Source organism: Temnothorax longispinosus, chromosome 5 (assembly GCF_030848805.1).
Source record: "Temnothorax longispinosus isolate EJ_2023e chromosome 5, Tlon_JGU_v1, whole genome shotgun sequence".
NCBI lineage: Eukaryota > Metazoa > Arthropoda > Insecta > Hymenoptera > Formicidae > Temnothorax > Temnothorax longispinosus.
Genome location: NC_092362.1, coordinates 8,474,100 through 8,497,294, shown reverse-complemented (window position 1 = coordinate 8,497,294; position 23,195 = coordinate 8,474,100). Strand labels below are relative to the sequence as shown.

The 23,195-nt window shown below is 32.7% G+C and overlaps 1 protein-coding gene and 2 long non-coding RNA genes across 5 annotated transcripts; 1 reads left to right on the top strand and 2 right to left on the bottom strand.

Moving 5' to 3' along the window:
- Positions 1–8,458, top strand: LOC139813304 (uncharacterized). 2 transcript variants are annotated; one of them, XM_071778694.1, is made up of 13 exons: positions 1–444; positions 1,182–1,471; positions 2,967–3,225; positions 3,365–3,427; positions 3,497–3,700; positions 4,225–4,546; positions 4,772–4,916; positions 5,018–5,094; positions 5,536–5,610; positions 5,882–5,965; positions 6,573–6,713; positions 6,867–6,956; positions 7,061–8,458. In XM_071778694.1, the coding sequence occupies exons 2-13, from the start codon at positions 1,182–1,184 to the stop codon at positions 7,363–7,365; spliced, it is 2,055 nt and encodes a 684-aa protein (XP_071634795.1). In that variant the 5' UTR covers positions 1–444; the 3' UTR covers positions 7,366–8,458. The 2 variants fall into 2 exon arrangements, with proteins under 2 accessions (XP_071634795.1, XP_071634796.1); XM_071778695.1 differs by having other exon boundaries at positions 6,867–6,952; positions 7,061–7,289.
- A 91-nt stretch (positions 8,459–8,549) lies between these two features.
- LOC139813306 (uncharacterized) lies at positions 8,550–11,930 on the bottom strand. Of its 2 annotated transcripts, XR_011732128.1 has the most exons (4): positions 10,052–11,930; positions 9,808–9,975; positions 9,187–9,619; positions 8,550–8,934 (listed from the first exon to the last, which is right to left on the bottom strand). It is a non-coding gene; the product is annotated as an uncharacterized lncRNA (long non-coding RNA). The 2 variants fall into 2 exon arrangements; XR_011732127.1 differs by having other exon boundaries at positions 8,556–8,934; positions 9,808–11,926.
- A 5,408-nt stretch (positions 11,931–17,338) lies between these two features.
- LOC139812948 (uncharacterized) lies at positions 17,339–19,035 on the bottom strand. Its single transcript, XR_011731985.1, has 4 exons — positions 18,843–19,035; positions 18,698–18,761; positions 18,434–18,495; positions 17,339–18,140 (listed from the first exon to the last, which is right to left on the bottom strand). It is a non-coding gene; the product is annotated as an uncharacterized lncRNA (long non-coding RNA).
- Between the last annotated feature and the right edge of the window lie 4,160 nt (positions 19,036–23,195).

The following is a 23,195-nucleotide window of genomic DNA, read 5'->3' as shown; positions in this document are numbered from 1 at the left end:
TCATGTTCATGCACGCTTTCCGCGCTTTTTTCGGAATACATCGTGTCGTTCATATAACGTGTTGTGATTGCAATTTGTTATACAGCCTTTTGTCGTAAATCTGCTTGTCTTAGAGAGCTTTTCTCGTAATTACGTGCTGTATTTTCATGTATCTATATAATCAGAGATAACATACATGAAAGGAATCTTTTAAGATTGCTTCCTATTCATCGTGATCTAAAACTTTAACCTCTGCTCGTGTCGTTAATCGCCTAAATGCTTGTTTTAATAGTGCCTTTGTTGTAATAATGCCTTTGTTGTAATAACGCCTTTGTTGTAATGCTCGTGCTGTAAGTTCAAGTAGCTATATATTTAGAGAGAAATATACTGAAAGACGTTGCGACAATTAGTAGCAACATATTTTTCTATACATTGGACGCATTCCTCGACTGCCTACATCTCGACGTAAGTAACCGACGATAAGAAAAATTTAATTTATTTTAATAAATTAATTAAAGAGAACATATATAAAAGACTATATAAATAATGGTATTATTTTTCATCAAATATTTATTTGTTTGATTTTTGTGTTTTATTATCATCGTAAGTAACGCTAGAATAACAGAAAAATGTTATATTTATGTGTTAATTTATTCAATCAGAAAACTTAAAAATGTACGTATTCATAAATTTTAAATGTTTTCTTTAAGACATTGTTTGCATTAAGTATATATTAAATATCATAGTATATTCAAATGTATTATATAAAATATTCTTATTAACTAAATGTTAATTAAAGATGGTATAATTGAATATTTTATCGGCATGTTTTTCATCGGCTGCTTTCAATATGGCTGAATTAACTTGCATACAATTGAATGTAATATGATTATGTACTTACTTAATTCGAAACTGCTTTGGTTTACAGCAATTTCAATTCTGTTTAATTAAAAAAAAAATTATGTTACAGTTAAATAAATTTGATTATTTTTTACATTGTGCATTATTTTTGATAATTTAGTCTTCACTAATAATTGTAATGAGTTGTCAATATTAATAAGTTCGTAGACAAAGTCTGACATTTTATTTCATTTAGAAATATTATTAGGAATTAAAGATGGAATCTCTACATATATTTTGTGATTAAAAATATAATTACCTGGCACATATTGCATAACCATTTCACATTTATTTCATTATAGATGCAAGTTTTTCCTGGAAGAAAGAAAGGGACAAGTATTTATGTATATGATGATTACGTGTACTATTGGGATAAACGTTACGAAAATGTCTTCCGATGCAATACACGACGGATAACAAAATGTCGAGGCTGGGCCATCCTTCAGGATAATACTGTAAACGTTGTAACTGAACATAATCATCCAAGATCACCATTTATGAAGGAACAGATTGAAATGAAACAAGAAATGTTAGAACGTTCTTCCAAAACTCATACTGGATTAAAAGATATATTTGATTCAGTTTGTAGAAGGTACAACTATTTTGTTTTTTTTCTTTTTGTACTTTTCCTTATCATATTTGGCTTCATTTATACAATCTTTAATTTCATTTATTATTAATTATATCGCCATATTAGGATCCTGCATTAATATGTTGTTCCAGTTTAATTTACTGGTTATATTTATCAATTTATTATAGTTAATACCACAATATGAGTTGTTTATTTTTTGTTTCATATCTATTTTATCTATGCTGACAAATAATGGATAGTGATCTGTAAACTTGTTTGTTATTGTGTAAGATTTATAATTTAAAGTGTTTGTTTTTATGAATACATTATCAATGCAAGATCCTTTACCTTCTGCTGGATTATCTAGAGGTTGTGTAACATTTTGAAAGCATGGTATATAACCCTTTTCTAAGAAATTGTTTAATAGTTCTTGATCTAAGCTGTTTAATTCTAACAGATCTATATTATAATCTCCTATGACTAGATGGTTATTGATATTTATATTTTTACTTAAGAATGTTTAAGTTCATTATAAATTTAGTCTTGGAAAAATCGTATAATCTATATAATACAGAAATCTCTATATTTTGATTTTCCTCAATCATTATAACAGCATTATTTTAAATCTATCAATTTCTATTACCTGCGTTATTTTTTCAATTCCTTCTTTAATGTACATAACAACACCATAATTTCTATTAATTTTACTCTTATTATAATGTATTTCATAAAAATCTAGTTTTTGTGTTTTATATTTTTCTAATTTATACGTATATTTTTATACTTTATTTCTTTACCGCCTTCGTCCTAAAGTTCTATATAACATAAAATATAGAATCCAAATAATTTTTAATATGTTATAAAATATTTTTTATGTCCAGGTTGCAATCAGGCTTATTAATAAAATAAAGTTATATGTAAACACAGACCTACTAATTTATTTGTCATATACTTTTTCTTCAATATCTTGCAAAATTTGTGTAACTTTATTAATTTTATACTAATAGATCATTTATATTATAAAAATAATCGCATTTTTAATAAGGAATTTTTTAATATAATGACAATTTTTTAAAATAATTGTCATAAATTTTTTATTTATAAAAAGTAACAAATTTCATGTATAATATTGTTATAAAAAAAACTTGAAGAAAATATTTTTTATTTATAAATTTCAATTATCTATCAATATTATAATTAATGCTTTTAAAATTACTAAAATATAATTGCTGAAATACTTACAATTATTCTTTAAATCAGTCTTTATTAATAACTTGTAGAATTTTAAGTAATTAATATAGCGTTTGTCTTTTTTATAAACTATATAAAACTTACTACTTAGAGTTCTATAAAAATTTAATAAAAAGTTTGTTTTACTTTTATTATACTTAATTAATGTTTGACATATTGGACTGAAATTTATTTAAACTTTATAAAAGGTCAATTATTTTGTATATTTGTGTCACTGTTATTAAAATTTATATTGCATTATATTTAATATATTTTTTGTTTCTAGCAATCCAGATGCAGCAGAATATTTAAGTTTTACGTCTATGAGATGTAACATGCGACGTGAACGTACAAAGAGCCAACCACGTGTACCTGATACATTGGCATCATTATATGATATTCTAAAAAACTCTGACATAATTGAAAATATTTATAAAGAAAATATAACTACGTCGAATGGAAAAACTGCAATAATTTTATCAACCAATTATTTACTAGATGCATTAGCTTCTACTACTGAAATTTACGTAGATGGAACATTTTCTGTAAGTACAAATATCTGTTCTCGAAATTAAGAAATTAAATTAATTTTTTTATGTTTAAAAAAATCGTAATAGTACAACAAAATATTGTAACAGATAATATTGTACAATTTTAAATCTAATTTTATTTATTATTCTTAAGGTTCTCCCCTGCAAGCCTCATATTGCACAGCTTTACACTGTACATATACGATACATGGATACAGTAAGTATATATTATAATTTTAAGATGTTCCTTTAAATTTTAAACATTATTTATAACTTGTATTTTCAGGGCATTGCAACATTATTCGTAATGAGTGATGTACGTACAACAACTTTATATGATGCTTTATGGGACAAAATTATAGAACTTGTGCCACAACTTAAACAAAATATAAAATTTATTATGAGTGATTTCGAAATGGCTGCAGTGAAATCATTAAATAAAAATTTTACTACAGCTAAATTAACTGGATGTTGGTTTTACTTCAATCAGGTATATATAATCATATTTTTATTAATATTGTTATATTTTGCCATTATATCGCAGAAATTGGACTTCGACAATATGTCACTAAAAATTTATAAGTTACTTGCTTCATTTATGCTGAATTTTTGTACTTTTTTCAAAGAGTAATATGAGTATTATGCACGAATTGTGATTAAATATAAGTTACGAAAGTATTTGTTGATATTACAACCAATTGGCCCTGCTTTTTGTATATACGTAAAAATTGAATTTCGTATATTATGTTATGTTACGTCTTTAACTAAAATTGATATTGACTGCTCAAGAGTAAAAGAAAAAATACAAAAATGTTTACAAATATGCTAAATATATCGCAAATATTATTTTATATTTTATTATTTTAACGTAATTACCATTTCTTTTATTTCGGAGTCTTTTACTACAAATATATGTCATACGTGATAAGACATTATGTCTTTTGATTGATTAATGTTATAAAAAATATAAAAAATTGCATTAAATTAAATTACATCTCTTTCCTTCTTTTTTAGGCTGTTCTGCGTAAATGGCGAAAACTACACCTCTCAAGTGCTACAAAAACTGTACTGTCAATGACTATGACATTGCCTTTGTTACCACCAGAAAAGTTTCAAGAAGCTTTATCCATCATACAAACTGAAGCTGACTTATTGTCAAATGAATATCCACATATTTTACAATTTATGTCATATCTGAGACTTACCTGGTCCAACATGGCATCAAAAATTAGTACCTACCGTTGTCCTGTACGTACTAACAACATAGTGGAAAGTTTCCATAATATCGCAGTACAAAAAATAGGAACAAGGAATACAAATGTATGGACATTTTTAGGTAATGTTTGTATCAATATAATGGCAAAATATTTTCTATTAAGTACATAACATATTTTTATACATACGTGATTATATGCATGCATTCCTTGTAAGAAATAGACAATTTACGTAATTTATCACAAATGTATGACGACCTATAGTATTTTTTTACAAAATTTGCGTCACATATGTGATGTTACATTATAAGTATAAATAAGGCTCCAATTTAAAAATCTTTTTCCAGATAAATTATCACATTTGATTACTGACCAAGAATTAGATTTACGTCGCTTAAAGAATGGTATTAGACCTCGACGACCTCGTACAAGAGCAAATAGGGAACTCGATTCTAAAATTATAAATGCGCAAGAGGACCTAGTTAGTGGAAGGTATTATTTTATTATTTCGTATTTTTTTGCGTATTAAATCGAGTAAACATAATAATAGACGTAACATAATAATTATATTGTTAAAAATTAATTTTCTTTAGGTTGTCACTGAAGGAATTTTTATTAATGTTTACCAGAAACAATATGTTTCAAATGGAACAAATGACATTATTAGAAGGTAAATGTATTACAAACATACCTATTAGATGTGCGTGTGCGCGTGAATGCGTGTATGTGTGAATACATATACATATATATATTCACACATAAACACACAATATACATTTTATATATATATATATAAAACATATATACACAGGGTGTTCCGTAAAGACCGCGTTCGCATTCATACAATTTCATCAATATCTTTGATTATTATTGCAAATTTCACAAAACGGTATAGGACATTTTTGTTAACATAATCGCTTCTACTCCCTCATAATCAATGTAAGAAGTATCTCGACCGATGTCAAGAGTACAACATTTACCCTGTGTATATTACATTATAATACTTTAAACAAAATTAAATTATTTTTTTACCATATTAACTTATTAATTTGTTGTTATGACACTTATTTCAAGAATAAAAATATATGTAAAAAAATATATTTTTTTGCAGATATCAATATAAATGATGAGCATGTTGTAGACGTGGAGTTATTTTCGGATAATACAGAAGAAACCTTCCATACATGTAAATATTACTAATTTTACTAACTTTATTAATTTTTCTTTTATTTAAGAACATTTTTAAACAAGTTTATTAAGATTTTTTTTTCCTTTTACTAAATGTAATAAAACAAGCTATGCTATATTTTTAAAATTGTTTTATATGTATATAAAAATTAATAATAGTTAAAACAATTAAGAAATAAATAGCAAGAGGATAAGAAAATTTAAATACATAATAATAGTATACATTTGCCTTAGAAAATTATATGTTTATTATTAATTTTTTGTTTCAGGGGGACAAAATATAAGACGCAGACGCAGACATAGAAATGTACCTAATCGAAGAGAGATAAACAATATACATGAAACAAGTGCAGGTAATAAGAATGATTTTTTAAATAATTTTCAAATATCTTAGTTTTTTCAACTGTTTTTATAGAAAAAGAAATTCATAGAAAAAAGTCACCAATATAATCTGTTTAGTAAATGAGCTTATAAATTGATACGTATTTGTACATGTTTGTTTCTTGTTCATATGTTAACATATTCGTATGTTAGCATATATCGAGATTTTAAAATTTGAAAGTTTTATTTCAATAATTTTTTTTATAAATGACATTTTAAACAATAGTAATTATTATTATGATAATGGATAAGTTCAACATTCTTGTAATTTTTTAAAAGTATTATATTTTTATCTGTATTATTTTCATGAACGTAATCTGGATACATTGGTTTTCAATTTCTCAAAGCTTATTTCTTGTGTCTTAGAAGTACATTATTTTCTTAAAATTTAGGAAAAATCTTTAAAAAATATGATACTAGCTGATAGAAGGCAATCTCTAGTATAAATGTGTGTATATAAATTTTTATTTTGAATTTAATGTTAAGAGATAATATCCTAATATTTACATATATCTACCTTCAATAAATTATTTTATTACATATGGATATTTAAAATCTGTGAAAATTATTTGTTTTCAGATAGCAATAGAGAGAGTTCTTCCCGTATAGAGACAATAACGCATGAGCAACTTGAAACAAATATTGCTAATACATCTAGTCAAGAGGAGGAAACAGATGCAGTCGGAGAAGAGGAAACCATTGTACTTGAAACAAGTTTAGGTAATAAAAGTGATTTTTCGTGTTTTACAAGTATTTCAGTTTTTTTACATCTTTTATTCTTGATTTTATTTTTAATACTTGCATATATCTACCTACAAAAAATTATATTATTGTACATTAAATATTCAAAATGCAAAATCTATTTGTTTCTAGATAATGATGGAAACAGTTCTAGTGTACAGACAACGCATGAGCAATCTGAGATAAACGTTATTACAGAAGATAATTTTAACGGAACAGAAAGTACTAAGCAGTTCAAATATACTGTTCTAATATATATTCGAATTAATTTTGATATATAAATATTGGTATGTACAATACTGTGAACTTTCTTTATTTTCCTACAGATGACGAATGGATATACGAAGTACCCGAAGATGATTATTCATCTTTACTCGACAATAGTGCCTCTACAGAAGAAGACCTTCCATACCACACTGTGAATTGGAATCTCGAGGATAATCAAAATACTTCAGAAGAAGTATCTTCTACAGACACTTGTACGGTGTGTCTTGCTAACGAACGCACACATGCTTTCATACCCTGTGGTCATCACGCTTGTTGTCATCAGTGTATTGAACGTTTAGAAAGTTCTCGATGTCCAATTTGCAATACAAGATATAGCAGCTGTATAAGAATTATTAATGCATAATTATTAATTAATTAATGCATAATTGAAAAAGGTCTTTATGGAAAAATAGATCGCCGTCTAATGTCCATTTCTAGCCATACTTCGATAAATACAGACTTATTTTGATCTCGGTTTAAAATAGTTTTTATCTTCGTCTAGCTCTAGGAAGTTGTAGAAATGGACATTAAGTAAAATAATCTCTTTAACAATTACTTAATTCGAAACAAATATTCCTTATTGATTACTTAATTACTAACGTTTACTATTAGAGACAAAGATAAAATGTGCGCAATTTCATTTATTTTTAGTCTTTTCCGTTTTTAATTCATTTATTCTAATCAAAACTACAAAATGAAATCTTTAATAGACTTTAAAATAAGTTTATACACGTATGACATAGATAAGTTAAAATGCAGCAATATGTCATTATTACGGTTACAATATCACTCATTTGAGACATCGATATTTAATTTGCACAAATGAATGTCGTGCCAAAGATATTTAAGTTTTTTCGTGAAATTTTAAGTGTAGTACTAAGTGCTGTGACTTTATTTACATTTTTATTTAGATTCTAGGGTTGATATAAATATTATAAAATATTGATTCAACGTACAGTATTACAAACATTTGATAACCCTGTTCTGTTCTCTGTCTCTAAACACGTAGAAACTGCAGTTGTAAGAGTTACAATATTATTTATTTTAAATACAGATATTTTATTTCTACAAATGTATGACGCGCCAAAGGTACTTCAGTTCTTTCGTAATATTGTTAAGTATGATACTAAGCGCTGTGATTTTATTTACATTTTCATTTAGAGTCTAGTGTTGATACAAATGTAGTTTTTCTAATGTTGGTATAAATATTAAAATATTTTACGTACAGTATTACAAACATTTAGTTTCCTATCCTGCTGAACAAGCTAGAATAATCTCTAAACACAAATAGATGATATCAGTGTCAATCAATTATCTAATAAAATTTCAATAGCAAATTTCTATGTTAAATAACTATTTAATAAATCAAACAGTTTTATAATAATTACATTACTATTATATAATTCACAGCAATTCGAAATTGAACTTTTTATAAAGGAACAACTATTACGGAAATTCAGAAGGAAATATTAAAAATAACATGTATATATTGGTTACACATATGAATATATTCTTTATCTCTATATTGAATTATTTATAAAGTAATTTTACAACTATATAATAATTACAATCTACTCGCTGAAATACAAATAATAACGATCAATTAAATAGAATAACATTTAATACAGTTACAATTAATATTGCAAATTAACGTTGTTACTTATAAATAATCATTATTTTCGCATAACATACTACGTTCTACAAATAAGTCGCAATAAATAGAGATCATAACACGGTTCTACAATTTAATGGAAACTACTCGACGCTTTTTCATACGCAAACAAAAACGCTCCTAAATTCCTGTTTACTACTTGCAACCCGTTAGCACCACGCGTGTCCTTACAGAGTCCTGCTCCATCGGATTATCCAGAACGATATTCTTGTAGCTTTTAAAGTTCTCTGCTTGCTCTAAAGATATCCTCCTCCTCTCTATCTGAAATAAAAATAAGAGAATTATTCGATTATTTTGCTTACTTTCCTCGGTATTAGTGATCACTATTATTTACGAACTTTTGACTTAACGACTTTCTTGCAAATATCTCGTTTCGACTTTTATCATATTAAATTCTTCTATACTTTTCTTTATTTTAAACCGCGTGAATTACAAGTTATTATAAAAAGGGACTCAAAAATAGAAACCATTAATACTTCGCTACAGTTATTGCAATTAAAGCAAAGTGATTACCTTAAATTTTATGGTGTATTTATTCTATCCCACGATGCATAGTATCCATTATCCTTGTATCCCAGCCCCTCAGGCGCATATATCCCAGCAGTTACTCCATTCTGAAACAGAAAGTTTTTACAAGCCTTTACTCTGTTCTTCATATAATTAGTAGCATAATCAGTTAATGTGATTCAGGAAATAGATTTAAAAGACACTTATCTGATTGTACAACAAATTATTCTCTTGACTATCCTTCCGATCAAGGGTGCCTGTACCATCTTATTCCTTGCGGGCCTCTCTCAGGACGTATGAGACTTTCACTTTCCGGGACGCCTCCCTCAGGATGCTCAGGACATCAGGAGTGAACCAGGTCGCTGCACATCTCTCTCAGTGCATTGTTCGGACGTAGATATTCACCTGAAACGCTCATCGCTCTCTGCCAGTCCTCGCTCTAAAACAAAAGTGAATTAATAGTTGCACGATTCGTCAATAAATAGATAAACAAATTACTAAAGATAGTTAATGACAGCACTGTTAGCTCTTTCAATAGACAGATTAATAAATCAACGGATTATCTGTTCCATTTTCAATATTATTGCGGATTAAATTTATTCTTTGATAATAAGTCTCTTCACTTACCCCGCCAGTCTCCTCTCCTTCAGGACCGCTGTTCCTGACTCTTCGCGTCACACGACGATCACGGAGCCAGTCACCGGACCTTCCGGTCACCGCGATGTCCCACACATCGTCTCCTCTCGCTTCGTCGCCGTCACTCTTCCGACCGCCAGAGTACCCGACGTAGTGAACCTGAAGAGAGAGAAATAAAAGCTATTATGAATTAATGAAAAATACGATTATTTTATTATTATTAGATTCTATTCACCTTGCTTTTTCCTCGCCTTGCATTCCTCTCGTAGATTTCTCGCGTTTGACACCACGCGTTACACACCTGTCAAACGCACAAGGAGAACAAAACCTCACCATAATTTCGATCTCCCAAGATTACACGTCGTCAGGCCGTCTGCTCATCGCGCGTTTACCGCTAAGCCTGCGAAAACTTCCTGACGTTGAATAACTCCAAGAAATAAAATTATTCAATATTTTATACAACTTATCTCTTTCGCGACATTCGTGCGCAAATGCACAGTGTCCTTCTTTCGGTGTGCAAATGCACGGTGCGCTTTTTTTCGTGTGCATCTTTTCCGTGTGCAAATGCACGGTGTCCTTCTTTCGGTGTGCAAATGCACGGTGCGTTTCTTCTCGTGTGCATCTTTTCCGTGTGCAAATGAACGGTGCGCAAATTTTGCGTGTCCAAATGCACGGTGGGCATATTTTCGTGTACAAATGAGCGGTGCGCATCTTTCCGTGTGCAAACGAACGGTGCGCATCTTTCCGTGTACAAACGAACGGTGCGCATCTTTCAGTGTGCAAACGAACAGTGCGCATCTTTTCGTGTGCAAACGAACGGTGGGCATCTTTTCGTGTGCAAAAGACTGGTGCGCATATTTCCGTGCGCAACTGAACAGAGCGAATTTTTTAATAATTTACTTTCTGTGTGCAAAAGACATTTGGCCAATAATTCCTGTGTCCAAAAGCACCGTGTCCGATTGAACCGTGCGCAAAGTGTCGTGTCCAATATCTCTGTGTCCTTTAGTGCCGTGTCCATTTGAACGGTGTCCAAGTGCACCGCTCCCGTTTAAAAGAGGTTTGATAGCGGTTCAATAGCAGTTATACAGATCGCAGTTATACAGATCGCTGTTTTAGTTGTTTAGTTGTTTGATAGCTGTTTAAAAGCTGTTTTTAGTTGTTTAAAAGAAGTTTGATAGCGGTTCAATAGCTGTTTTAGTTGTTTGATAGCTGTTCAAGAGCTGTTTGATAGCTGTTTTTAGCTGTTTCATAGCGGTTCAATAGCTGTTTTAGTTGTTTGATAGCTGTTCAAGAGCTGTTTGATAGCTGTTTTTAGCTGTTTCATAGCGGTTCAATAGCTGTTTGATAGCTGTTTTAGTTGTTTGATAGCTGTTCAAGAGCTGTTTGATAGCTGTTCAAGAGCTGTTTGATAGCTGTTTTTAGCTGTTTCATGGCTGTTTGATAGCTGTTTTTAGCTGTTTTTAGCTGTTTCATAGCGGTTCAAGAGCTGTTTTTAGCTGTTTTTAGCTGTTTCATGGCGGTTCAATAGCTGTTTGATAGCTGTTCGATAGCTGTTTGATAGCTGTTTTTAGCTGTTTTTAGCTGTTTTTAGCTGTTTCGTAGCGGTTCAAGAGCTGTTTGGTAGCTGTTTTTAGCTGTTTCATGGCGGTTCAATAGCTGTTTGATAGCTGTTTGATAGCTATTTGATAGCTGTTTTTAGCTGTTTTTAGCTGTTTAATAGCTGTTCAATAGCAGTTATACAGATTAAACCATTGAAAGTTAATGGTGCGATATCGTTTTCATGAACATACGTGTCTCGCGGTGAATGCGCGTGCCGCACTCGTCGCGCAAACGGGGGCCGGGAGCGAGAGGGACCGCGCGCGAGAGAAAGAGACCGCGCGAACGAGAAGACTCGCGCAAACGGGGGGACGGAGGAGAAACATCTACGATAGGGAGATAACGCGAGCGTGCCGTGTGACGTCACGCGGACTCCGCGGCGCGCGGCGAAACGCGAACGCGGGTCCCCTCGCCCCGCGGCGCCCGAAAACGCGAACGCTCCGCGGCGCGGCGAAAACGCGGATCCCCCCTCGCCCCGCGGCGCGGCGGAAACGCGGTCGCCCCGCGGCGCCGGAAAACGCGGACCCCCTCACCCCGCGGCGCCGGAAAACGTGGACCCCCCTCGCCCCGCGGCGCCGGAAAACGCAGACCCCCTCACCCCGCGGCGCCGGAAAACGCGGTTCCCCCCTCCCCCTCCCCCGCGACGCCTGAAAAACGCGGTTCCCCCCTCCCCCTCCCCCGCGACGCCGAAACACGCGGTTCCCCCCTCCCCCTCCCCCCGCGGCGCCGAAACACGCGGTTCCCCCCTCCCCCGCGGTCCCCCCCGCCCGCGGTCCCCCCCGCCCGCGGTTCCTTCCCGCCCCTCACCCCCCTCGTTCTCGGTATGTGGTCCAGAACCGGCCTAGCTTACCTACTTTTATTAAAACCTAAAAAAAACAAGTTCGATGACGAATATACAGGGCCGTATGAAATTGTGGAAATCCTAGAAAATAATAATATTAAAATATTAATTCCACCAAATAAAATTAAAATCGTACATGTAGACCGAACTAAACCTGCTCGGATTGCAGATCAGGGATGAAGGAAAAAGAATACACAATTACTGGTTTAAAAGATAATCCTGGAATATTTTTCGAGGCCGTTGGAGAGATGCGTACGTCCGAGAATTCTTGGAAGATGATAATCTACATCGACTTGCGCGATATTAAAGGTGCAACGGCCAAGCTTGAACGGCAAATGGACTCAATATTACAACAATGTGGTGATCACAATTCACATTGTGAAATACGACCACGATTGACTTCATTAATTGCCAAATTAAATAAGATAAAGCAGTATCAAGATCATATACGTGAACTCATAGGAGAATCCCAAACAAAACGAGCTCCCCTGGAATTTGTTGGACAACTTAGCAAGATATTATTCGGAACCTTAACCATCGAAGACGAATATGCCATGCGTAATGCAATAATGCACGTAGAAAATAAAACTAACGATCTCGCTCTGCTACTCGTGAATCAAACTGTAGCAACGCGAGCGCGTTTCGGGGAACTGTACTACGCTACATGGGAGATAAGAAAGCAGCTTAGCGCAATAGACCTTAGCGCGAGCGACCTTACTATAATACTAACCTATTAGAAAATATTAACCATACTAATACTTATTATATGTACAGTCGTTCACGGAAAGATTGCAACACTTTTTTTTTGATGATTTTTGGAACGCGCAGAAATTTTGAGATCGCGATCCACCATCTCTGTATACACGTAGTGAACGGTATGATAGCTGTCAAAGTGAACTATACAAGGTGGAGGTTCACGAAATGTATCTTGTGCGGCGCGGAAAATCTTAAGATATCAACTGGATACTGTAATATCGGGGTTAGTATAAAAGAATAAGCTAAATAGACAATTTTATTTTATAAATTAATTTTTATTTTCAAGACGTGTGTAACATTAAAAATTAATGTAATATAACCTATTAATATAATTATTTATAATAATTTTATTAATTATTATAATAATTATATTAATTATTTATAATAATTATATTAATATATTGTGTTATATGTTATATTAATTATTAATTTTAATTACATACTTAATTACGTAATTAATAACATTAAAATTAATAACATATTAATTTTAATACATAATATTAATACATAATTAATATAACAGTAAAATTAACCGGCGTCTGGTAGTTCGGCAAGCAGAGGACATCAGTCGATCAAAGAAGCTGCCGTGGAAGACGTGGATGCTGAGACCACGAAGCCACATCACCGCTTCAAAGCCAATTCTTCTCGTCAAATAACGATGAAGTAATCTTTCTAAAAAATTAAAAATTACAATTATAAAAATTAATTGCAAATTCAGTTTTAGTATAAAATAATCATTGTATTATAATTATATTAAGTTGAGAAGATAGATTTACTTACATAAAATTGCCAGATCGCTGATTACTATTGACTGTTCAGTAAGAACAGATCAATCGCAATCTGTTGTCCGCTGCAATCCAGAGCGAATCTCTTGTAGAAATTCGTTGTGGGATTAAGATGCGCACGTCTTTGTTCACTCTAGTACTGGGATCTTCTCTCGACTGCAGGGCCTCTGGACCGACATTAGGCAGGCATGTTTGGAAAACGGCGATACGTCCTCGGGTGCTGGAGAGGAGTTTGTGAGCAGCTTGAAAACCGGCACCAACCCGGGCGTTGTTATTATCGAAAGTGCCACCGAACTTGATGGGCAGCTAGGCGAGAAGGTCACGGAATCGGCAGGCCCAAAGATATTTCGGATGACTTTTGCCTTGTGCCATGTTCATTCAAGATTTTCATTCCTTCAATCGTTCATTCATTGACGAGAGTTGTTCACGTTACAATCATTTAATGTCAAACATATTATTCATTTATTCATACATCATCTTGGTGAAAAAACTTTTCATATTTTTTCAGATATTTTACAAGAATTGAGACTTGTAAAAAATTCTGAAAAAGTATATGATATTTCTCTGATACTTTCAGAAATAATTGAAGATTTTTAGAATATTTCAATATCCGTATATATGAAAATTTCTGACAAATTGCACAGATTTTCTCATATTTATTCAGATTTCTGCAAGGATATATTAGCGAAAAATATTTTATTCTTATTTCGTCTGAGATGTTTAATTCGTATAAAAAAACTGAAAATTTCTGAGTATTCTAAAAAAAATCTGAAAATTTTTATAGAAATTCTGATTAATAATGTGAAAAATTCTGATATTTTTTTACCAGAGCATTCATGGAAGGTCACATAGTATTAATACCGTGTGACACTTCCATATGATTCTCTATTTCTACATTTAATCTTTGGGGCATAGATGCAACTTTTTGGAATAACTCGTGCCTTGCGCGGAAATCTTCCCACACGATGAGAACATGTTGCGTCAATGCCTCGCGTCTATGTGGAAATTGAGGTTTCCATATTTTCTGAGTAGGTTGTTCCTCTCGTTTTCCATAATGTTACACGCCCAGATTCATTCATCGAAAATACCTTCTCATTCGAGAAAACGGTATTTGTCCATTCATGCTTCTGTGCCAAATGCTGCAAGGCAAAAGCCATCCGTTGTTCTTTGTGGCGTTCGGTTAATTGTTTATATTGAGCCGGTTTATATCGATCGTATCTCTGTTCCCACTATCTGCGCCGCAGGCTCCTAATATGCGATAGCGCAAACCGTGCGGCGTAGATGGCGAGAACAGAGACACAATCGATATAAATCGGCTCAATATAAACAATTAACCGAACGCCACAAAGAACAACGGCTTTTGCCTTGCAGCATTTGGCACAGAAACATGAATGGACAAATACCGTTTTCTCGAATGAGAAGGTATTTTCGATGGATGAATCTGGACGTGTAACATTATGGAAAACGAGAGAAACAACCTACTCAGAAAATATGGAAACCTCAATTTCCACATAGACGCGAGGCATTGGCGCAACATGTTCTCATCGTATGGGAAGATTGCCGCGCAAGGCACGAGTTATTCCAAAAAGTTGCATCTATGCCCCAAAGATTAAATGTAGTAATAGAGAATCATATGGAAGTGTCACATGGTATTAATACTATGTGACTTTCCATGGATGCCCTAATAAAAAAATATCAGAATTTTTCACATTATAATCAGAATTTCTATAAAAATTTTTAGATTTTTTTTAGAATACTCAGAAATTTTCAGATTTTTTATACGAATTAAACAACTCAGACAAAATAAGAATAAAATATTTTTCGCTAATATATCCTTGCAGAAATCTGAATAAATATAAGAAAATCTGTGCAATTTGTCAGAAATTTTCATATATACGGATATTGAAATATTCTAAAAATCTTCAATTATTTCTGAAAGTATCTGAGAAATATCATATACTTTTTCAGAATTTTTTACAAGTCCCAATTCTTGTAAAATTTCTGAGAAAATATGAAAAGTTTTTTCACCAAGATGATGTATGAATAAATGAATAATATGTTTGACATTGAATGATTGTAACGTGAACAACTCTCGTTAATGAATGAACGAATGAAGGAATAAAAATCTTGAATGAACATGGCACAAGGCAAAAGTCATCCGAAATATCTTTGGGCCTGCCGATTCCGTGACCTTTTCGCCTAGCTGCCCATCAAGTTCTGTGGCACTTTTGATAATAACAACGCCCGGGTTGGTGCCGGTTTTCAAGCTGCTCACAAACTCCTCTCCAGCACCCAAGGACGTATCGCCGTTTTCCAAACATGCCTGCCTAATGTCGGTCCAGAGGCCCTGCAGTCGAGAGAAGATCCCAGTACTAGAGTGAACAAAGACGTGCGCATCTTAATCCCACAACGAATTTCTACAAGAGATTCGCTCTGGATTGCAGCGGACAACAGATTGCGATTGATCTGTTCTTACTGAACAGTCAATAGTAATCAGCGATCTGGCAATTTTATGTAAGTAAATCTATCTTCTCAACTTAATATAATTATAATACAATGATTATTTTATATTAAAACTGAATTTGCAATTAATTTTTATAATTGTAATTTTTAATTTTTTAGAAAGATTACTTCATCGTTATTTGACGAGAAGAATTGGCTTTGAAGCGGTGATGTGGCTTCGTAGTCTCAGCATCCACGTCTTCCACGGCAGCTTCTTTGATCGACTGATGTCCTCTGCTTGCCGAACTACCAGACACCGGTTAATTTTACTGTTATATTAATTATGTATTAATATTATGTATTAAAATTAATATGTTATTAATTAATTTTAATGTTATTAAATACGTAATTAAGTACGTAATTAAAATTAATATAACATATAACAATATATTAATATAATTATTATAAATAATTAATATAATTATTATAATAATTAATAAAATTATTATAAATAATTATATTAATAAAATTAATAAAATTATTATAAATAATTATATTAATAGGTTATATTACATTAATTTTTAATGTTACACACGTCTTGAAAATAAAAAATAATTTATAAAATAAAATTGTCTATTTAGCTTATTCTTTTATACTAACCCCAATATTACAGTATCCAGTTGATATCTTAAGATTTTCCGCGCCGCACAAGATACATTTCGTGAACCTCCACCTTGTATAGTTCACTTTGACAGCTATCATAACCGTTCACTACGTGTATACAGAGATGGTGGATCGCGATCTCAAAATTTCTGCGCGTTCCAAAAATCATCAAAAAAAAAGTGTTGCAACCTTTCCGTGAACGACTGTACATGGTGAAGGGTTTTGACATGAAATAATAAATTTCATCTAATTAACATATGATTATATTTAATGAGCACGGTGGAGGACCCTAATTCCCTTAGAATAAGTACTTTGAAAAATAAATCGTAGCAATCAGTAGAATGTAATCTTAATTTTATATCATTAACTTTAACTCTGATTTATATACATGCATTTAGAATAGAAAAGGGAAAAGAGTACGTTGACACACACGCATATATATATATAAATATATATATATTTAATCAATCTTAAAATACAAGTAACTTAAATGCTTTAAATAAACAAAACAATTTCCGTCGCCAGCAAATAATTCAAAATAAGTCGTTTTATTTTCGACCCAACTGGCCAATTAAAACAAGATTGCACGACGTTTCGACCGAATTCCGGTCCTTATCAAGTGCTATACATTTAACAATTCGACTTTGACTGTCTTACTGTTCGGACGTTGTCCCTCGATATGGCTGGTGACGTTTTGATTTTACCGTTTGTTTTGGAACGCATAAGAATTGTAAGCTTTTAACTAATTTTTACAGTGTTAATTAATTTTATTGTTTTTGACCAGCGTGATATTGTAACGATTTTGTATAGTTTTTCTATTGTTAAATGTATTATTTTCTCTTTTGTTTAGTTTTGCGTTTGTCTTGACGTTGTCAGGACACCACGTCAACGATGCAATTTGTTATGCGGATCGGTGTAACTTAAATTAATAGCACTTGATAAGGACCGGAATTCGGTCGAAACGTCGTGCAATCTTGTTTTAATTGGCCAGTTGGGTCGAAAATAAAACGACTTATTTTAAATGCTTTACTAATTGTAAGATTACTATTATAACGTATTCATATTCACACTCGTAAAGCAAGCCCATCCAGGATAATTTCGTACCTATTCCTCACCTGAAATAAGATAAAGGAAAATACATTAATATTTCCATATACACATATATTCATAAGAATATAAAATAAGATTGAAAATACTTATCCTTATTAATTCAGTCTCAGCTCACTAATACCTCCTATCACCTATAACAATAACAAAATATATTAATTACTGCACTCTTATAAAATAAAACTGTTATATATACTCAATAAATAATTATCCTTACAGAGCTAAGCAAAATGTCAACGACAAGCCTTATGCTAGAAGTGAAAAGACTACGTAATTTTGCTTATCGCCTGGATTTAGACAAAGCTAAGGAAAAAACACGCGGCAAATACTTGAATATATTTAAACAAAAATAATAAAAAATAAAAAAAAGGGGAGAGACTAAAATATGAATAAATGTAGTAATGATAGAAATATGGCATTAACTTACTTTTAATTTATCCTTATCATATCCGTCCAACGAAATCACGGTGACAGTATAGACAACCAGCCCTATCATAAAATAAGAATAACATATATTAACAAATATCCGAATAAGTAACATAAGGAATAAACAATGAAAACAAATATGTGCGTCTATATATGTATACAAATACAAATATACACGTGTATATGCCCAATAAAAAAAAAAAGAAAAAAAATATATATTACTAATAAAATTTATATATACTCTAGAAAACAATGGCACTAAAACCTCAATTTAGATAAATCCAGCTACAGCAACACAGCTCTTACACTGCTAGGCACACTTTAGAATCCTGTAATAAGAATCACATAAATAATCAATTATCTATAAATATAATCATACTCTATACGACATAACCATCAATTATACTTACTAATAAAAGTTCGGGGACCGAACTTCCCTAAGGAGGGAGATGTCACGTCTGACGGTATAATCACCGCTATATTCCAGACGCATAAATTTTTTGATTTTCCATCCATATTGCACAGCGCCTGAAAACAATATTATAATATAACAATCACTCTTTAAACTCTTTAAATTAACTGTCACAACAATCACTCAGCTGATGCGAGTACGCGTTCTTAAAGTAACTGGCCCAAGCCTAGAGAACATGGCTGCCTAAAGGCACCCTTTCAAGCTTAACCCCCATTTTCATGAATCACACTATAAACTTTTGGACAATCGCTTGTTAAAATTCCCCAGAATCACTAAAATTGATCGTAAATGGATATTACAAGCCTTATGAGATCCTTTATGCAATATAAATTCACTTTGACACGCGGATCTAACGATAATAAATGCATGATCCATAAGAATAAACTAAGGAAACTTAGATAAAATATAAATAAATAAATTAAAAGCAGATTATTCATAAGAACATAACCTTTTGTGTCTAAAAATTATTATTATGCTAAAATAATAATTATCTTACTAGTATTTCTCAAACATGATTGTTATAAACAATTAAATTATATTATTAACAGACCTAGCTAGTGTGACTACTGGAACTATCACAAAAAGTCAAACATCTTTTGGTTATAAATCATTGTTGGATTTCTCAAAATAAACTAATCAACAATAAAATTTATCATAAAATTATTATAAAAAATGATGAATAAAATTACTGCAGACACTCAGCAGAGCATGTCAAGTAATCTTACAAAAACCCCCACATCATATCCCTTCTTAATTCCGAGATATAATTAAAAATTACGGAAATCCATAAAACACAAAAATTTTAAACAACCTAAAATAATGCCTTTAATTATCTGAACACAACAAAAGAAACCCCATCTTTTTATCTCTTACCGTTCTCGAGTTATAAATTATTAAAGTTTCACGTCCGCCATTTTGAATTTCCTACCCTTTAGACTTACAAAGACCAAATCACTTTTACATTAATATTTTAGTCTTTTATACATTTTAAGACCGAAAAATTTCATTTCTGAATAAAAATTTTGACACTTAATTATTATGATAAAAATGGAATCTCTCATACTCCTAAACATTCACTCCATGAAAGACGAAGATAGTTTAATACCAGTTCACAGAGAGTAAGACAAGGATAGCCCTATAGACTCTTAATAAATTAAAATAAAAATGATATCAATTATAGAAATACATGCTCTTATATTTATGGAAAAACACCACATTGAAATAACTATTACCTTATTAATATTTTTCAAAACAATTGTTATAAACAATTAAAATTATATCAATACTATTTTACTACTACGTCATCAAAATCATCTCGAAAAACCGATCGACTTAATGAAAAAATACTTACTACAAGATTGTTCAATTTTGCAACTTATTTTTATAAACAATTATAAATAAATAATTAACCACACTAATAATAGCCGTTAACAGATGCCTCAGGTTATGCACAACAACTTTTGTATAAGTCAAAACCTCGTCACTCCTCTGGTTGAGGCAGCAAAAAATTCCAAAGGGAAAGACACCCGGTATAACGGTTTAGCATGGGAATTGTTCCATATAATTGGCAATTATGTGGATGAAACAATTATGTGGATGAAAACTCGTTCAGGTAAACACGAATTTTGATTGCGCACATAAACTCTGCATCAGTACACCTACGAAAAATGATAATAACTTTTATTTCTGCAATTGTTTATTTACGAAATATTTGTAACAATAAAATAAAGTGCCTCATAAAAAATTATTTCATTGTTGAATTAAAACCGTGCGACTAAGGAGAATTTAACAATATTAATATGTAAATTAAAAAGTACCAATTTATTTAATTAATAAATTGTTATTAACAAATACATATATCAACAATAAAATTTTCCAATACTATATTATACTTTAGTGAAAGTCCTACAATATGTTTCCTATACACTCCTTCCAAATTCCCAACCATTCGCGAGATATAAAAATAATAAAAATCTTATTATATATATATATATATATATATATATATATATATAAACAATTTAATTTCATTGATTTCCCGTACTAATGAGAATGCTGACCACTCCTACATGCATGATACATTATTAACATGATATTAGAATCATTATTACCACTGTTAAAATCACTTTTATCAATATTATTATTATTAACAAAATATATATATACTTACTAAAATTAATATAAATCTCGATCGTCAAACGCTGAAGCGCCACTCACGAACCTGAGAAAGATATAATTGTATTATGCGTAACATAAGGAACACGAATCCGAGCGAGATGCGAGTATTGTACGATTTGAAAGAAAGAAAGAGAAAGTCAGATATACTATAGTAACTGTTAGACGAAGAGAGCAATATCTTTTATACTTTAGACATACTAATAATGACTTTAATTGTACTATTAAATTATTCTACTGTATGTAAAGTATGTCTGAAGAAACTTAAATAATATTTAACATATATTTGCACGTTTTAAAATTCAAATATTAAAGATTTCCTTTATGATAAAAGTCATACTAAAATTTTATAATGAAAGTAGGTATCGCTCTCAATACAAATCGCTGTTAGACTAGAGAATAAAAATAGAATTCAGACGAGTCACCTGTATGACTCATTCGAGGGAATCTAGTCTTCGCATAGACCATATATGGACATGTCGAAGCAGAGCGCAACGCATGACCATATAAGGTAATGAATTTCAAGATACCACCCTATGACTCATTGCTGGCAAGCGAGCCACACCACTAGAAGTAGACTCACATCCGCTAGACAACGCCTTATGACTCATTGTAACGAGGTGCGGTCACCTCCCACTACCGTTTCCAAAATTGTATAAAAGCAGAATCTTTCACCCTCTCGACGGAGAGTGTGGAACGAGCCAGAAAAGGTCACATATCTTATACTTGTTCCATCCTCCCATATAAGCCACTTGTATCGTAAAAGTTCTACAATAAATATCATACTCTTTTATATCAAAAGAAAGATAAAGATTATTGAATACCTACCTTCGACGGATCCAAGGAGCCATAATCTACATCGCCGACCAACAGCTAATTATCCTGGGGTTTTACCTCCTTAATTGCAAGAAAAAGAACCCATCAACGGAGACGTTCTGCCGGATCGAGCCACCTCGCATCACCCAGGACGTCACACGCGTTCCGTCTTCTGCCGCGCACACTGCGATCTTGAAAGATTTTACGTTACAAACGTTTTTTTCCAACAGTTTTTACGCGTCGCGGCTTCAGATATCCGAAAGTTTCGTTAGCTGCGTGCAGGTACGCCGCTAAACTCGGTCGTGTAAAAGACCGTTAGGCGTTTCGAAGAAGGCGTCGACGACGAGACAGTCACGTTGAAGTGGTGCACGTCACGCGGTTGTAGCGCGTCAAAGCGCGAGAACTGCACGGCGTGGCCGCGACGTACTGCAGTGGAGGTCATGAGCAACGCGTCTTCTTGTCTATGCAACTTTCTCGTGACTGGTAGCGTAGTACAGCTAGACGAGGCCAGGAAAACTGGTGGAAAATGTCCGTCCCCGCTTGTACGAATGCCGGGAAACAAGATTTGGTAAATGTTTACACATAGGGCCTGACCTCCGCGAACCTTGACCTTGACCGATGTTGTCAAGGTCACCCTCCTGAGTGACCTTCAGAAGGTTTTAGTCGGGGATCGCTTTTTCGTAAAAAGTTCGTAACAAAAAAAAGTTTGGCGACCTCACCGCGTTCACGGACCTTGGTATATGTTGTCAAGGTCCGGACCCCGAGTGACCTTCAGAAGGTTTTAGCCGTCGCTCGTTCGTCGTTAAAAAGTTCGTAACAAAAAAGTTTGGAAACGACGTAGGTTGGTAGACGCGCTTTACGAGTCGTTGACTGTTTAAAGCGCGTCACTACGCTACCGAGGTTAGGTGACACGCTTTAACAGTCGTTACGTGTTTAAAGCGCGTCAACTAACCCCGGCGTAAACCCGTTCGGGGCTACCGCACCTCCCCCGAAAGCAGGAAAGGTGTGTAAGTGACGCTCGGTTCGCGTGAAAAGTGTCGACGTGAACTCGTTTGTTTTTAACAAAAAAAGTTTGGAAACGATGTAGGTTAGCGGACGCGCTTTACAAATATTTAACTGTTTAAAGCGCGTCAACTAACCCCGGCGTAAACCCGTTCGGGGCTACCGCACCTCCCCCGAAAGCAGGGGGGGGTGTGGGTGAACCTCGGTTTGCGTGGAAAGTGTCGGCGTGAACTTTTTATGCGTGGAAAGTTACGCGGCGAGATGCCACCGGGGTTAGCGGACGCGCTTTAAAAATATT

What these genes read in the sequence shown, in the direction of transcription:
- LOC139813304 (XM_071778694.1), top strand. Translation starts at nt 1,182, where the DNA reads ATGCAAGTTTTTCCTGGAAGAAAGAAAGGGACAAGTATTTATGTATAT. An exon ending in GTTGGTTTTACTTCAATCAG is followed by an intron (nt 3,701 to 4,224) that starts GTATATATAATC and finishes CTTCTTTTTTAG; the next exon opens with GCTGTTCTGCGTAAATGGCG. An exon ending in TAATTTTAACGGAACAGAAA is followed by an intron (nt 6,957 to 7,060) that starts GTACTAAGCAGT and finishes ATTTTCCTACAG; the next exon opens with ATGACGAATGGATATACGAA.